General features: G+C 38.6%; 2 protein-coding genes across 2 annotated transcripts in view; one reads left to right on the top strand and one right to left on the bottom strand.

Moving 5' to 3' along the window:
- The window catches only part of RARB (retinoic acid receptor beta), a 426501-nt gene extending 421689 nt beyond the window's left edge, over positions 1 to 4812 (bottom strand). The window contains exon 1 of the mRNA XM_053600780.1: positions 4357 to 4812. Within this exon, the coding sequence (XP_053456755.1) occupies positions 4357 to 4534 (178 nt within the window). The 5' untranslated portion in view covers positions 4535 to 4812. The remainder of the gene's footprint in view (positions 1 to 4356) is intronic.
- On the top strand, positions 847 to 1244 carry LOC128592702 (60S ribosomal protein L31-like). The gene has a single exon (XM_053600784.1). It carries the CDS (start codon positions 847 to 849, stop codon positions 1219 to 1221), a length of 375 nt encoding a protein of 124 aa, XP_053456759.1. The 3' UTR covers positions 1222 to 1244.
- Positions 4813 to 17735: the final 12923 nt, after the last annotated feature.

Here is a 17735-nt window from a genome sequence, read left to right as displayed (position 1 = left end):
GGGCCATTCTCCCTGGGATTAGGGTCATTTTAATTATCATTTCTATGATGATCAGAGACAATGAGCAGTTTTTGAAATGTTTGTTAGCCATTCATCTATCTTCTTCAGAGAAGGTTCTGTTCCTATCTCTTGCCTAGAGGTAGATGAAATTGTTTACTCTTTTTCTGTTGATTGACTTGAGTTCTCTGTAGATTCTAGTTATCAACCCTTTGTCAGATTGATACTCCACAAATATCCTATCCCATTCTGAAGGTCATCCTTTTGCTTTGCTTGTTGTGTGCTTAGCTGTGCAGAAGCTTTTCAGCTTAAGTTTCATTTGTTAATTTTTGTTGTTGTTACGATGGCCACTGAAGTCTTTGTCATAAAATCTTTCCCCAGTCCAACCTCATCAAGGGTCCTCCTCCCCACTTTCTTCTGAGATTTTTATCGTTTTGTGTCTTAGATTTAAGCCTCTTATCCATCTTAAGTCAATTTTTGTAAGTAGTGAAAGGTGTGGGTGAGTTTCAATCTTTTACATGTGGTTGTCCAGTTCTCCCAGCACCATTTGTTAAATAGGGAGTTTTTTCTCCACTGTATGCTTTTGTTTGGTTTATCAAAGATCAGACGGCAAGTAGAGACTGGTTTCATCACTTGGCTTTCTATTCTGTTCCCTATGTATATGTCTCTATTTTTGTGCCAATACCATGCTGTTTTGATTACTGTGGACTTGTAATAGAACCTGAAGTATGGTTGGGTGATGCCTCCGACTTTGTTTTTATTACTAAGAATAGTCTTAGCTATATGGGTTTTTGTCTGGTTCCATACAAAATGAAGTACTAGCTTTCTTTCCAACTTGGGACCTGTAGGATGGCTCCCGCAAAGAAGGGTGGCGAGAAGAAGGGCCGGTCTGCCATCAACGAGGTGGTGACTCGAGAATACACTATCAATATTCACAAGCGCATCCATGGAGTGGGCTTCAAGAAGCGTTACCCTTGGGCACTCAAAGAGATCCTGAATTTTGCCATGAAAGAGATGGGAACTCCAGATGTACGCATTGATACCAGGCTTAACAAAGCCATCTGGGCCAAAGGCATAAGGAATGTCCCATACCGTATCCGTGTGCGGTTATCCAGAAAATGCAATGAAGATGAAGATTCACCAAACAAGCTCTATACTTTGGTTACCTATGTACCTGTTACTACTTTCAAAAATCTACAGACAGTCAATGTGGATGAGAACTAACTGGTGATTGTCAGACATATCAAAAAAAAAAAAAAAAAACCCAAAATGAAGTACTAGTTTTTCCAGTTCTTCAAATGATGTTGATATTTTAATGGAGATTACATTGAACCTGTAGATTGCTTTGGATAGAATAGACATTTTGACAATGTTCATTCTTCCCAGTCAAGAGGATTTCATAATTCTCTTTGAAAAGATCTCTCATCTTTTTTACTGATTTCCACTTGCTTGAAAAATTGTCTTCCATCCCTTAACCCTGAGTTTTACATTGTCCTTCATGGTTAGGTGCATTTCCTATAGTCAGCAAATGGATAGTTTATGCTGTTTTATCCAATCAGCCCGCCTATGCTTCTTCAGTGGGTAAATCAAACAATTAACATTTATTGAGATCATTGGTAAGTGTGATAGTATTCTATTTATCTTATTTTGTGAAAGTCCATTGCTTAGGTTTATCATTTGCATCATTGTGGAAGCTAGGTTTTGTCCTTTAATTCCTGTGTATTTACTTTGCTGGTGGTCCACTATGATGGTCAGCATGTAGAATAGGTCTAAGTATTGCCTGTAGAGGCGAACTTCCTCAATGTTTGCATATCAGTAAATGATTTTATTTCTCCATTAATTTTAAAGCTTAGCTTAGCAGGATATAGAATTCTGGGCTGTTTTCTTTAAGTAGATTAAAGGTAGATGACCATCGTCTTCTGACATGAAAAGTTTCATTTGAGAAGTCCGCAGTCACCCTGATGGATTTGACCCTGTGGGTCAATTGGCACTTACTCTTGGCAGCTTGTAGTATCTTCTCTTTGTCTTGACTTTGGATTGGTTCATGACAATGTGTCTTGGAGAAGCTCTATTTAAGTTGAGACAACTTGGGGTCCAATATCCCTCTGAAAGGAGTGTGTCAGAATCTTTGGTGATAATGCAAAATTTTCATTTATGATATCCTCTAGTAGGGCTTCCATTCCTCTGGGGTGTTCTTTTTCCCCTTCTGGGGTACCTGTAACTCGTATATTTGAATGCTTCATGAAGTCCCATAATTCTGTCAGTAAATATTCTTCTTTCTCTCTCTTTAGTTTTGTTTCTTTAACTGCTTGAGTTAGCTCAAGAGCTTTACCCTTTACCTCTGACATTCTTTCTTCTGCATGGTCTAATCTGTTATCAATACTTTCTACTGCATCTTTAAGTTCCCTGACTGACTACTTCAATTCCTTAAGCCCCGCTATATCCTTCATATTGTTCATCTCTTATTTGATTCTGTTTTTGTATTTTCTTTTGGTTATTTTCCACTTTCTCAGCAATTTCCTTCATTTTTTTTTTTTTGCCATCCATATTTTAAATTCCCCTTCTGTCATTTCTAACATTTCTTTATAGGTAGCTCTTCATGATCCCTCTGCAGTAGCTACTTCATGATCCCTTGGGGGTGAGGGTTGCTCTGTTCTGGTTTTTCATGTTGCCAGGATTTTTCTGCTGTTTCTTCCTCATGAGTGTTTTCTTTCTGTCTGCTTTCTTACTCTACTTTTTTCCTTTCACTTCCTCTTGCTCTTTAAGTTACCGTGCCTCTGACCTAAGTTATTGAAGTGTCCTATTGGTAAAGGACCAAAAGGATGAGAAGAGTGAAGAGCAAGAAGGGATAAAAGATAAAAAAAAAAAAAAAAAGAGAGAGAGAAAGAAAAGGTGGTGAGTAAAAGGGAAGATTGACAAAAAGAGGATAGAAACAGAAAGAGAGATAGGAATACTAGTGGTGTACAGTAGGGTACTTTGACCCACACCCACAAATCTCAACTTCTAGGGTAGTGCTGGGTTGGGTGGGTCCCTTGACAGCTGCAGCTCTCTGCCAGCCTCAGCAGACAGAGGACCCCACCTCAACCAAATAGAGAAGAAAAACAAAAATACTATGAATCAAACCAAAACAAACAAAAAAACCTTGAGAGATAAAATTGGGGTGAAAAATAACACGGGTAGAAAAACTAGCAAAAATGAAGCTCTTATTTTTAAGGAAGGCAACAATGACAAATTATATTTACATGAGAAAAACAAAGGAAAAGAAAAAGAAAAATCTGGCGGGGGGGAGTTGAAAAAAAATTTTTTAAAGAGAAAAACACACCTATATGTATATCTTGCTGAATATTGACTGGGCAACAGGTGATCTTCTGGGGGTATGAGTTGCTAATCACAATACAGCTGCATAAGATGGAGACTGAAAGCCCCGATGACTTCAAACCCTGCGGGGTTGGGAGCCTGAATTCCCCCTCAGCCCACTTGATGGACATGCCTTGAGCTTTCCAAACCATGTCCCTTGGCTAAGTAGTGGCTATACCAGGAAAGCGTGTGTCCCTCGGATCTCTACATAAGTGGCTGCCTGCTTATCAGGCTCACCAGAACCACCCTCACTCTAGGACCCTGAAATCTGAGCCTGCAAGGCATCTATCCCACAATGAAAGCTCTTTTCTGCCCTAGCAGCTCAGTCCCAGCCTCTGGGTGCTGTTCAAAATCACTTGCTCACTTGCCCAAGATTTCCCAAGGTAACTCAACCATATACCCAAGTGCAAACAAAGAGCACAGGGAAGGCCTTCCCTGTCTGCAAACTCTAGCTGCTGCTGCTGCTGCTGCTGCCTCAGCCCCTATGGCCTGCTGGCCTCTGACCTATTGCAAATACTTGCCGCTTCTCCACTGCTTTTCTCCTCCTCTTGGGGTTCTAAAGTCTTCCACTGTCTCCCTGTGCCCCTGAGGGGATGTTTCTGGGTAGAGCCCCAAAGCCAGAGGTGCCTGCAGTCTTCTCTCCCCAATCTCATCATACCCCGCTTGCAAAGAAGCTGTCTCTAGTCTGCCATCTTGCTCCGCCCCCAGGGAGCCAATTTCTTTAGGTACATGGGCCACATCAGCTGATCACTTTTTGTGTTCACATCTTACACAATAGAGCAAAACATCAAAGCAGCTTTAAATCAGCCACATTCTAAAAAATCTCCACTTCTCTGGTTTTGTATCAGATTTCTTCCCACATATCTAAAGGCACAATTCTAGACCAAGAAAAACCAGCACTCAACAAAATGAGACCTGGCCCTGTATATCAGCCACCCCTTTTCTCGGGTCTGTTAGGCCAATCACTCAAAAAAATAGAGAACAAATTGGAGCAGTACTTACTCGCTGGTGATGGAGTGCTGCACCCACTCGGAGGAGGGTGGCTGTGGAGGCCATGGAGGGGAGGCAGAGAAAGTCCTCCAATGACAGGTGGAAAGAGTAACGGGTAGGGTGTGGCTGTGTAGTGAGTCATGTGTCCGTTCACTGCTGGCACGGGACATGCGTGGCTACTGGTGGTCATGATTCAGGCCTCACAGGATGAAAGGCTCTCTGGGGCAGGAACACATCACTCCATGTCTTGAACCATAGTTAAGGAGGTAAAGGCTGGGCAGGAGGTGGGGCAGGTCTATGTCCTGGGCCAAAGGCAAGATGGTTCAACTGATGACCTTGCTTCTCTCCTGCATGGCTTCTCCAGCTCTCATTTTGCTATGCTGATTACAGGAAGGATGCCTTTCTGTTTAGCTTTTTAGTTTGAGGCCATGGAGATGCTAACACCTTCAAAATTTAGACATGTTGATCCTGTAAGAAAACAAAACAAATATATATCAAAGTCAAAAATATTTCCCTTTATATCGTTATTATGCAAAGAAAAAGCTCTAATATGAATTGCCGTTCCCCTAAATTTACTACTTTGCAAAAAGTATTAATTTTAAGTTCTCACATTCTAATATATAAAGACTTACACAAAATAACTCATTGTCTGAAATTAAACAGCAAAGCCCTCCACTTCTACCGTAACTCCCTGTATGGCTCAATCCTGCTGAATTTTTTCTCTGTGGCACTTAAACAACCTGACACATTATATGTGAGAATGTTTGTTTTTGTTTGTTTCCCCATTAGCATGTCCTCACCAGGAGGGTAGTGTTTGTTTTGTTAACAGTTATGCTTCAAGCTCTTGTAAGAGTACCTGACAAACGATAGATGCTTAATAAATATTTGTTGAATGAATGAAATTTTCTTCTTGCTCGTTCAGGGAAATTGATTATTTAGTGCTACTCTAACCTGTGTGCTTCTAAGCGTTTATGTATTTTATATGAACAACTTTGGATTTTATCACAGCCATTTGGAATGATATACCCAACAGGAAAAATAAGTAACTGTGGGAGAAAACCATAATCCAAGGAAAGATTGACAGTGAGATATTTTATATGTATTCTTTATTATTAACATACACATGTTTCCTGTAATTATACCATCCATCCATCAAATGATCCATACGACTGTCATCCACCCATTTGTCTGTCTGTCCAATCGGCCATTCATCAATCACTTCTTAACTTATGCTTACGTGCTAAGGTAGACAGTGGAGATACAATATGGAAGAATAATAATGTGGTTTCTGCCCTCATGCAGTGTCTAGTTTTAACAACTCTTGATTGGAGTCATACTGTTAAGAAACCCTAAACTGCCCCACAAAGGACATTCCAGGGATGCTCAACACAGGATTCCACGGGATTGGGAATAGAAGCAGCCTAAAATGATTCTAGGTGGGCTGGCTGTGGACTTCAGGCTCTTATAACCAATATTTATGAGAATCTCTCATACTCTGGAGCCTAGGAAAGGGCAAGCTCTGAATGTAGACCCCATATGGCAAAAAGCATGAATAATACCTCGAAGCCAGCACAAGAGTAGTGGTTAAGAGCATAATCTCAGAGCCAGGCTGCCAGGTACAAATCATAATTCTACCTCTTGGGCAAATATCTGACCTTTCAATATGTCAGTTTTTTTTTTATAAAGTGGGATAATAACAGAATTTACTTCAGAGGAGTATCAGAAGGATTCAGTGAGGTAATGTAACAGAAGAACACTGCACGGTACCTAGTAAACACCAGGTAAATAGATGCTAAGTAAAAGTTTGCTATTCTCGTAGGTGTAATCCCATTGAACAATACGCTCTCAGAACAAGGTTGTTGGAATAGACAAGAGGCTTTGGCATTGGGGAAGAGAAGGAGACCACACCACAGTAATCCCAGGAAAAGAACAATAGGAATAAAATATGTCACAGAAATCGGTAAGAAAAGGAAGAGTCTGGGTAAAGTTGAGAACAGTGACCCATTAAGGCCTACTGATTTCTCCATTTGTGAAGTGAGCCAGTTTAGTTATTAAAAACTTCCATTTATTATTTTACCATGTGTCAGGCAGTTCACTGAAAAGCTCTAACCTCTAACCATTAGAACTGTCCTGTAACACAGCTATTATTCTTTGTGTTCAGATGAGAATAGTCACTCTCAGTGAGTTTCAATGACTTCCCCTAATGTTGTTGAACAGCCTGCGTTAAGCCAGAATTTGAACCTCCATCTCTGCTTTTCCCCCTCCGCCAGGCTGAACTTATGTACTTTTGCATGCCTGTGTTAAACCGATTGTACTCCGCAGAGGAAAACCTCCCTGATCCCTGAGCAGTTATGGTGTTCGCTTCTGTCCTCACTTAAATGACATCTGCCCCAGGGCCTTAAATCCCTGACGTACTAATATTAAAAATGAACATTGTCCACAGTGTTCCCAGGTGGTCCCAGGCTCCCTAGAACTCTGCTGAATCTAACAAAGGAAACTACATTCCTCATGGACTTATGTAACAAGTCAAAAATGATGTCCCATCCCAAACATCAATGCCCTCTTCAAACTTTCAAATCATAACTGGTTTCTCTGGTGCAAACAAAGTATATAGACTGTGCATCCATTTTATCTGAGAGGTAAATGTTTTTGGTACTTTCTCTTCTAAAAAGCATACACCATCCAATATAGCTAATACTTTTATTTCGTAGTTTGCAGCAAATTAATTAGAAAATAAACAATGCCATTTAGTATTTGCCGCATTTCCACTCAATTTGATTTTTAAATCACACACAAAGCCCAGCATTGTTATAAATGGTCTTTCTATCTCCATTTGACAAACTACCTCATTAACTGGTTGAGCTGACAGTTCAGCAAACCCACCCCCGCAGGGCACAATTCTCTGATTTTTTAAAGCTGTTTGTTTGTTTTTTACCAACCAGGGACTGTTTCTACCCTCAATAATCCTTCATTTCTTTTTGCTTTCAAACTCTGCAGATTGTCAGCATCTTGCCTGCCTGGTCAGTATCATGCCTGGGATTTCTGTGTGTTGTGTGTGTGTTTTTTAAAGCTACTTATAATAGGCAAAAGAAAAAAAAAATCAATATGCTGGGAAAATCCTGTTAGGTTGGTGGAAAATTATCTGAGCAATCACTGGGTCTATGTTCACATATGTGACTGATTAAGGCTATTCCTGGAAGCAGAGAATTCCCTTTGTTTCAGGCTTTTAGGGAGAAAGATTAGCAGTGCTCTTTTTCCTTCATGCCTAATTTGAGTTGGGCTCATCTGGGGCTCTTTCCTTCATCACCTGAGGCAAAGCACACAGGAGCAGGGTGGAAGAGGGGAAGGAAGTGGGACTGGGTTAGGAGGTCTTGGATCTACCACCCCGTGAGATTCTCTGGGTATCGGTTTCACCATATGTAAAGAGAGCTGAGTGGAGTAGGCTTTAAATCTACTTTCTTAAACGGCATTGTCCGGAAAACAAGTGTTTTACAAAAACATACTAAATGGAAAAAAAAAAAGCTGAAAATAATATTTTAGAAGAAAAGATAAAAAAGAAAAGATTTTTAAAGGATTGTTTACACAGCTATTATTTTCATGCAGTAATCTGCCTTTGATGGATGGGATACCAGACAGGTGCACCCACCAACCACTTAAATGAATATACAGATTCAGGGCTGGGGCCTCAGTAGTATGTATAAATCTCAATGTTTGTGCCTGTATCTGTGACATCTTATTAATAAAATAATGTTTATTTTCTCCATTTTTTCTCCATACATACCTATGTATATTTCTCTAGATTAATTGTGAATGTTTCTGTTCCACTGAAATGCTCCTTACAATGACATTTGAATAATTTTTGTGTCAATTTTGACTCGAATTTTCACATAAGTATCCAATCTGATATTCTTAACATCCAATATTTATTTTATAGACTTATTACTTACACGTGATCTTTCAAAGTCAAATAGTTCCTTCAGATGGTGGTTCTCAAAGCAAGTCCCTGAGCAGACAGAATCACCATCACCCAGAAAAGTATTAAAAATGCAAATTCTCCAGGCCTTACCCAAGAGACCTACTTAAATCAGAAGCTGTGGGATAAGCCCTCCCACCTGTGTTCTAAGAAGCCCTCCAGAGGATTCTGATGCACCTAATGTTTGAGAACCACTGTTATCAACATGAAGTTGGCAAATTTCTTCTGTAAGGACTGAGAATAAGTATTTTAGATTTGGGGCCATATACTTTCTGAAACAACTGTTCAACTCTTCGGTTGCAGAAACCACTTGGGGGCATAAGAGTAGCCACTAACTAGTCATAAATGAGTGGGCGTGGCTGTGTTCCAATAAAACATTATTTACAAAAATAGGTGGCCTGCTCAATTTGACTTATAGGCCCTGTGTTTTAGACTGATAAAGAACAATAGCTCTTGACCCTTCCCTATGCTTAAGCTCCCCTCCCTCGAAGAAACTACTTGAAACTTTTAGCAGGGCTTTTTATCCTCCCATTATTTACATCTATATTTCTAGCTAATATATACCTAAACTATTTTTTCATAATTTTTTAAAATTTTGTTTATTATTTACTTGTTTCTACTACAAATAGGATCTACCTGTCTTAGGTTGTTGCTCACACTTGTAAAACTCTCCCTCCTCTCTTATCTCAACATAATTTCATCACAATTTTAATAATAAACATAATTTACATTATGTTTACATTATCATGACTAGATAAATACTGTTCCAGCTGAGCCACATGATGCACTATGTTAGCAGTTCTTTTGCCATCAAGTTTTTTGTTGTTCCTGGAGTTAACTGTTTTATTAACACAATTTGATTACTTTCTTTTTATCCTTGAATAATTCTTTCCTAACTCTGACTGACAAATTTGGCAGACACGTCATGTGATAAATAAATCTCATAACTGGAGACATTCCCCTTGCTCCAGGGCCCATTGGCTTCTTTCCCGGACTCATGGGTAGATGAGGGCCAAACAAGGATTTTCTTTTCTCTCCTTCTCTTGGTTTTCTCTTTATTTGGGTGGCTTTTTTCCTCAGAGTTTGCTGACAAAATAGTTCATGGGTGGTAAACTTTTTGAGATTTTGCATGTATTAAAGTATTTTTTTATGCTGTAAGTCACACTTGTTTAATAGTTTGGCTAGGTATAAAATTGTGCATGAGAAAATTTTCTTAGCCAGAATTTTAAGTGTGTTGCACCATTTCTCCAAGCTTTTAACTCTGCTTTGAAAAAGTCTAATATTATTCTGAATTCTGATCCTTTATAATCTTTATAATCTGCTCTTTATACCCTATGGATCTTTTTTCTTTTGTTCTGTGCACTTGGTAGAGATGTTCAATCGACAATTCGTGTCTTATTAGGAAAGATTTAATTTATTCTTTCTTTAATAATGGCTTCCTTAACTTCTATTTTGTTTTCTCCCTTTGGAAATCTTATTTAGATGGCAGATCTTTTGAACCAATTTTCTAATTTTATTATATTTTTCTCTCTATTGCTACTTCTTCATCCATTTGTTTTACTTTCTGGAAGATACCCTCACTTTTAGCTGCCAATAATTCTGCTGAATTTTATATATATGTTAAAACACTTTCAACACCTAAGAGTCTTTCTTCTTTATTTATACATTTTGTTTTTTTATGACTGCCATGTCTTTTCTAATATCTTAATATATTAACCATTTCTCTTTATTTTCTTTTTTCCATTGTTTTATTTCCTTTCACATTAGATGTATTTCTCAGTTGTATTGTCTGCCACATTCTCTAGCTTATATTGAGAATATAGCTGTATCCACTCATATTTAAAAGATAAGGCTTGCTTCAAGCTCCATTTTCATGGGTGAGCCCTTCAAGTGAGTTTCCTGATAAAGTGGTCTAACTGGAACATTTCATTGTGGGACTCCTCAAATGCCATCTTTATGGGCTTCTTATCTGGGACTCTTTGATAGCATCTTTGAGAAATCCTCTAAGTGTCTGCAGGGGGTCAGGGTAAAGGAGAAACCTTACTGAAGGACTCCGGTAGCTGAATGGAGACTTGAAGCTGGGGCTGCAGGTAGATATACTACTAAGTATATAACCTTTCACATTTTACGCCTGTTTTCTTCCTCCTCACCCCATACCCATGCTTCTGTGAACTAAAATAAAATCTTAAGGCTCTCTCTAAGGGGCTAACTGATTGGCCTCCCTGTTGGCCAAGAGGATCCCTAAAACTGAGCTGCTAGCCAAGAAAGGAGATCAGATATGCCTCATCATGCTTCCCTCCTTCTTAGAGATGTCTTTGTGACTCACTGACAGACCTAAGGCTATGTGAGACCTACCTACAAGTCCTCAATATACGTAACAAACTACTTGAGTCTGTCTGGTATTTTGTCTCTAAGTAAAAGACCCCTTTTTTCACTGATTTGTAGTCTTTTAGACATAGCTTAACTCCATTAGCCATTTGTCAGCCAAAGAATCTGTAAACCCAACTATCACCTGTAAGACCCTCCCCCACTTCCAGATGTCCCACCTTTTTGGGCCAAACCAATGTATATTTTCATGTTCTGATTTTTGACCTCACCTGTAACTTCTGTCTTCCTAAAATGTACAAAACCAAACTGTAACCCCACCACCAAGAGTCTACTTGCTCAAGGCTTCTTAGGTGTGGCTCTGGGTTATGGTCCTCAAATTTGTCTCAGAACAAACCTCCTTAAATTATTTTACTGAGTGTGGCTTCTTTTCTGTGGATACCTGGTGTCAAGAACTCAGTATCTTTTCTAGTTCAGTTTTTTCAGTAATTAGATGTGCCTTTCTTACCAGGGTTGGGTTATAGTAATTGCAAGGATAAAATAAGTAAAGGAGAGGATTTAATTGCTCTTTGTTCAGAACATCAACCAATTTTCCTATCTCAATCATCACTCCCACCTTTTAGGATATCTGGTGCCTCTAATTCTGGGGGAACAGCCAAGCCCCTACTGCTTGTATCACCCCTACTTCTCCTTTTCTTCTTGTTCTTTATACACTTAGTCTATTTTTTACACGTTGTTAATTTATTCATCATGGCACACCTACTTTCCAGTTTCAAGAAACGTCACTACCATCTCTTGTCTGATTACCATCACTCGTGTTCTTGGTATCTTTGATGATTTATACTTTTTAACATCTCCTGTCACTTCAGTGAAGATTTGAGAAAAGGAAAAATTGCATGTCTTTGTTATATTTTACTAGAATTCCATCAAATTCAAAAAAAAATTAGCTGTGGTCAAATAGGTTTGGGAAACCTAGACTGGATGATTCCTTACCCTTTTCAGCTCTAAATTCCTTTTATGAAAAAAGAGGTAAAGGAGAATCTAAGTGAACTATGCATCTATGCCATAAAAAAAAAAAAGACTATAACTATGAGGAAAAGTTTCACTGAAGACTCCAACTGAAATCAATCAAAACAAAATCAATCAATGACTAAATTGCCATTTCCATGTGGCAAGCAAAAAGACAGTCATGGCCCCATTCTGAAATTGAACAAAAGAGAGTTAGATTACTTTCTATAAGTAAATAAGTAAAATACAGGTGAGATTTCAACTGGCTTAGCCACATATTTGCAAACATAGTGGATAATTAGAAATATTATTTAATGCATTGATGATATGTGACTTCTTGAAGATGCCAACTTAGAGAGAGGATCCTTACTAAAGTCTGTTCCAAGTACAGAAGCCAAATGCTTTAACATGGCTACAAGCGTTAGTCTTATACTGTGTTGCCTATAAGTGTGATCCACAGAACAAAATATACAAGATTTTTGGAGAAAAAACTGACGCCATTTCTCCTACTGCAACTTTGCGGCACCATGGCTGATGTGGTTAACATGAAAAACAGAAATAAGTGAAAGAGATAGATTTTTGAAATATCTTGGGAAGGAGTATAGAAAATTCTCCACTATTTCTGTGGATTATTTAAAGTTTGGTATAGGAAAATCTTTGCTTTGACAGACATTAGACACATATCGTCTCTTTTTCCAATGTATTTGAACTCAAACTTCCCTATTTATTTAAGGCATTGGTTTCAGGTAATGCCACTTAAATTTTTTCAAACGCATTCAGCCAAATACCTATTTCCAGCAAAAATGCCAGACTCAGCACAAATCTTGACAGCTGCTTTTGCTGCTGTTCTTGACAGAAAAGAAGCATGGCTGTACAGAAGTAGTTGTGCATGTCTGGTGATTTTGCAGCCTTTCTTATATTTGGCATCTTCATCATAAATATTGCTGATAAAATTATTCTTGTCTTTAACTAAAGAGAAGCCACCATGAAAAAACTTGAATTTGGCCAATAAGAGATATTCCTTACCTCCTTTTAATTAAATTTGGGAATGAAGGAAATAGAAAAGAGTCATTTACAGTCCCTTAGACCACCAAGTGAGCAGAGAATGAAATCTAAATAGCTTTCTCTGCATCAGGAGGGGTCATTTGATATATTAAAGATCTTTTTTTTAAGTATATACAGAATATCCCTGTGTTCCTTTTTGGGTCATTTTTATAAGATTCCATCTGTTAAACACAAAGTGAAAACGTGGCTTTCAGAAAAATAACAGGTGGAAGCATAAATGTACTAGAATTTATAAAATTCTAAGATTTTAGTTCCATTTATGATGAGTACAGGAATGTAAATATGGATTCATTTGGAGTCAACAGTCAGCCCAAAGTTGTCACATATTTAGCATTGCACATACATCTGAAGAGTCAGTTTTCACCTAAGGTCTTTTTACATAGATTCCTAAACATAAGGTATAGAATACACATTGAACCACCTGTCTGGTGGTGTCATTGCTTGTTTTTGAGAAAAGTGGCAGCAGCCAAGTCTTTGTACAATAATGTCCTTGCTATGTATTATGGAATCTGCCAAACCAAGCAGAAAACTAAACTAGGGTTTGGTTCTCAAGGGAAATTCACCCTTCTATAGACTGATAGAAGCCTATGAGATAGCTTAGCAATAGTTTGCCCAATGGAAGTCTCTACACTGGTTGATGGGATCTTATCCATTTATCTTACCAGATTCTTATTCTTGATTGGTTTCAAATGTCCAAAAAAAGAAAGATATGGAGAAAAAATAGGCATAGAAATGTAAGGCGATACAGAGAAGTAAGTTGACAGAAGGCATAAGACTAAAAACCACACATAACAAGAGACATGAGACAGGGAGAACACAGAACCAAGGTATTGGTAAAAACAGAACCAAAATGAGTCAACAGCAGTTACAATCGTGCTTCTAAGGTTGGCTTTCCTGCCCAGAACAATATTCTGGATTTTGTGAGGGCTGTGTCTTCAACTTTTCAAACTGGTTTATGTTTTTTCTTTTCCTCTGTTCCTTACAACCAAATTCCAAATTATACCTCTGGGTCTCACATCCAATAAGAACCTTACTCTAAATTTAACTCTACACCTTTTGGAAGGAGAAGGTACTCAGTCTTCATTTGCCAGTGATTAGGGGACCATTGATGGAATCTCAATTTGTATGTTGAGATTAAGACCAACATAATTCTATCAAGTGGGATTTGTAAATGTCCATTTATGAATGACACTGTACTGGAAAAGAGCTAATGAGACACATGTGAGGTTCCTGGATCCTTGCAGTTTATAACTTAACATGGAGGGTTTAAAAACAGACACAATGTACCTTGATATAGTCAAACTAAGTATGTATGCAAATTCATTTTTACTTGAAAATAAATTTATGGCATGTTTATTTATACATTTTACAAAAAGGAAATTCATATAATTGAAGTCATAATAGGATTCCCAAAGTAGTGAGTTTAGATAAGTACTAAATATCAGTGTTTAAATATTAAGACATGCTCATAACTTCTGGGAGGTATATCTAGTCTAGAAAGTGAGCTCTAACTATAAATTATTTTCAACACATTTGCTCACTTGAATTTCCCAAGTCAAGACAACCAAAGAGCAAAACATTTCAAGGAACATTTAAATTATTTGTGTCGGTCAAATAAATGAGGTGGTCTCATGGCCAATAAGGATTATTATTAGCCCATGTTAATAAGGTCAAATAAATGAGGTGGTCTCATGGCTAATAAGGATTATTATTAGTCACATGTTAATAAGGATTCAGGACACTGTGCACATGGGTTATCCATGCCCACTCCATGGACACTCAGGTTTTCACACTCGCATTGGTCTCTCCAACTATATGAACCAGATTAAGGGCACCTTGGGAGCTTCTTGTGATAGCAGTCAGGATTCCAGATTACTCTTACTGCCCAATATCCAGTGAGCTGTGGGTGATTTTTGAACGCATTCTCATCAGTTTCGCAGTTCAGACAGGATCCCTGTTACTTGGCTACAAGCACCTTCTCGCTGAGGTCAAGATATTTTACCTAGCTCTTTCTAGTTGCCTTCTCCCCAGTGGCTCAACTGTATCCCCATGCCTCCAGGAGTTAGCTTTGTATTCATTTCTTTCTGGACAGGCAATCTGGAACTATTACTACACAGTGCTGACCTTCCACCTCTGTCTGTAGTCATTGTAGCTTGGTATGCTCAGCCCTCTTGGAGAGGGATCAGCATCTATTTTGGATACTGAGTGTCAACTATAGCTCAGATCTTCTCCTATCCCTTGTTCTTCCCATTCTCTACTAACTTTATCTCCTGAGGGCAAAGGAAATATCACAGCTGCGTTCAGTAGAAGAGAACTTTCTAATTGGCATTCAAAAAATAGGCTGGAAGCATGCCTACAACTTTGATCCCCTGAGTCTCTAGTGGCTGGACAGAGTCTAAGGGTAAGGAAGGTAGAAAAGAGCCCTTGACTCAGCAGGTCTGTGTTAAAAGGCTGTGGCATTAGGAAGGTTGAGAACCACTGCTTTGACTTAATGTGTCTGTTAGCAGATTCTTTGTTTGCCATTATGGACCATGGAAATATTAATAATTTCTGTGTGTTGCAATGATTTGAAGAAGGTTAAGAAGCACTACATTAGAATTATTGGGGTGGGCCATAAGAAAAAAGATAGACAACAGCAGGTTTTGAGGAGATGTGTAGACACTGGAACCTATCAACATTTCTGGTGAGAATGCAAAATGGTAGCCACTTTAGAAAACAGTTGATAGTTCCTCAAAAGGTTAAACATGGAGCTACCATATGATCCACTAATTCTGAAAGTCCTAAATACTCAAGTGAACTGAAAAGATATATTCATGCAAGGCCTTATACATGAATGTTCATAGTGGCATCATTCATAATACCTGGAAAGCTGGAAACAATCCAAGTGTCCATCAATAAATGAATGGGTAAACATGTGGTCCCTGTCCATACAATATTATTTGACCATAAAAAGGGAATGCAGTAGAGATATATGCCTCAACATAGATGAATCTTGAAAACATTATACTACATGAAAGAAGACAGATATAAATGTTACATTGGATATAATTCTATTTACATAAAAAGCCCCAAATAAGCAAATCCCTAGACAGAAAATAGATTAGTGGTCGGTAGGAGTTGGGAGGGAGAGAGGCACAGGGAATGCTGCTTATGGGTATAAGGTTTCTTTTTAAAGTGAAAAAAACATTCTGGAATTAAATGATGATAAAACCACAATAAATATACTAAGCACCACCAAAGTGTACGTCTTAAAAGGATGAATGTTACTTGAATTATTTCTTGATAGTTAATTTAACAATTGGAAGGAAAAAAAAAGAAGTGGCCAAGATACTGATAACACCCAAAAGTATCCCCACTAAGAGGTATGCTCAATAAAGTGTACTAAGAAAAGTGGGAAGGCAAAACGATGGAAGAGGATACTGAGGGTTTTCCATTTTGGAGCCGGGGGAAGACATGTGGAGAGTGTGGAGAGGCAGCGGTGCTGCCGACTGACAGTCCTTCTTTAACAGAAAAGGGCGCCGAGGTGGGCCTGCGTGGGCCAGAGCCAGCTGTGGGAGACTGCACAATGGGCCGGCAAGTGTCGAGGGCCCAGGACCCGAAAACCTGTTCAATCCAAAATGGATACGATAGCGAAGCATGCCCGCAACTTTGATGTTGCAGGAAAGAATGAGAGAATTTGTGTACCCATCTACGTGTAGGTTTGTAGAGAGAATATGAAACAAGAACAGCAAATTTCTGCATGGAAATGTTTTTACTTTTTATACTTAAGAATTTCCTTTACTGTCTTAATTACTATCTCTGAGTCTCAAGAGACTTGGGAGTAAAAGAAAGACACGGTGGTGATCTCTTCCTCCCAGACAAAGATGGGTCTCAATTAATACTTTTTATTCTCTTTTATTTTCTCCAGAAAATAGTACCTGGAGGAAAAATAAAAGGTTGGACCTCATTTGCACAGTAAAGTTTGGTCCCGCATATTAGGAAATGACATGTTCTTTTTAAGGCATCCTAATGACTTTTCTCCTTAAGGTTGGCAGTTTTGCTATGTGGCCTCCAATCCAATCATGGGAACCCCCTTGCCCTGCCTTTGCAGAAAGATCCCTGAACGATGATTGTGAGATCAAAGGGGACAAATCTCAAAATGCTTTGTGTACCTTATCTGAACAGAACCATGCATGCAACGTGGGTAAAATATGAAATAAATGTAAGAAGTCTACCAGAAGGTACTCCCACTAAGTGGCATATTTTTTTCAGATAATCATAATTAGTGGCTCAGCAACATATTCAGATTGTGCTATTACTCAAGAAGACATCACCGGAGAAAACACGGCAGAGACATTGCTATCTTCTCACCAAATCCCATTTCTTTTTTCTTCCAGTCATACAGGGAAACAGTATTTCCCAACCTCCCCTGCAACTAGCTGGGGGGTGGGGGTGGGGGGCAGGGCATAAGACAGAGTTCTGGCCAGTAGAGTATAAGTGGATGTGATGTATGCCACTTCCAGGCCTGGGTTCCCAAATCTCCCTGGGAGAGAATCCTTTAGGCTCTGTCTTTGTCCTCAACTGCTGGCTAGATGCAGAGGGTCCAGTGTGGAACATCAAGAACCTAAAATATATCAGAGCTAGCTGAGGGAGGTAGATTGAGTCTCTGAATGACTGTGTGGAGCAGAGATTCTTATTGACCTGCATTGAATTATGACATTAGTGAGACATAAATCTATGTTGAATGTAAACGTCTTAGCACAATAACTAAGAAAATGCCAGGAAGGCTATGTTAACCAGTGTGATGAAAATGTGTCAAACGGTCTATGAAACCAGGGTATGGTGCCCCATGATCACATTAATGTACACAGCTATGATTTAATAAAAATAAATAAATAAAAAAGCAAAAAAACAAATTTGCAGGTTGATAATGACTGATAAAGTCATTGATCATATAAAAATAATCACTTCATGAGTTTATATTTGCACTTCAATTTTCTATTCCCAAATCTCCCCTGCTCCTATTGACTAAACTTTCTTC

This window comes from Nycticebus coucang, chromosome 8, assembly GCF_027406575.1.
Source record: "Nycticebus coucang isolate mNycCou1 chromosome 8, mNycCou1.pri, whole genome shotgun sequence".
Taxonomy (NCBI): Eukaryota; Metazoa; Chordata; class Mammalia; order Primates; family Lorisidae; genus Nycticebus; species Nycticebus coucang.
The sequence above is the reverse complement of the archived record's forward strand: the minus strand, read 5'-3'. Positions and strand labels throughout refer to the sequence as shown.

Excerpts from the sequence above, each read along its gene's own strand:
- LOC128592702 (XM_053600784.1), top strand. The coding sequence starts at position 847 with ATGGCTCCCGCAAAGAAGGGTGGCGAGAAGAAGGGCCGGTCTGCCATC.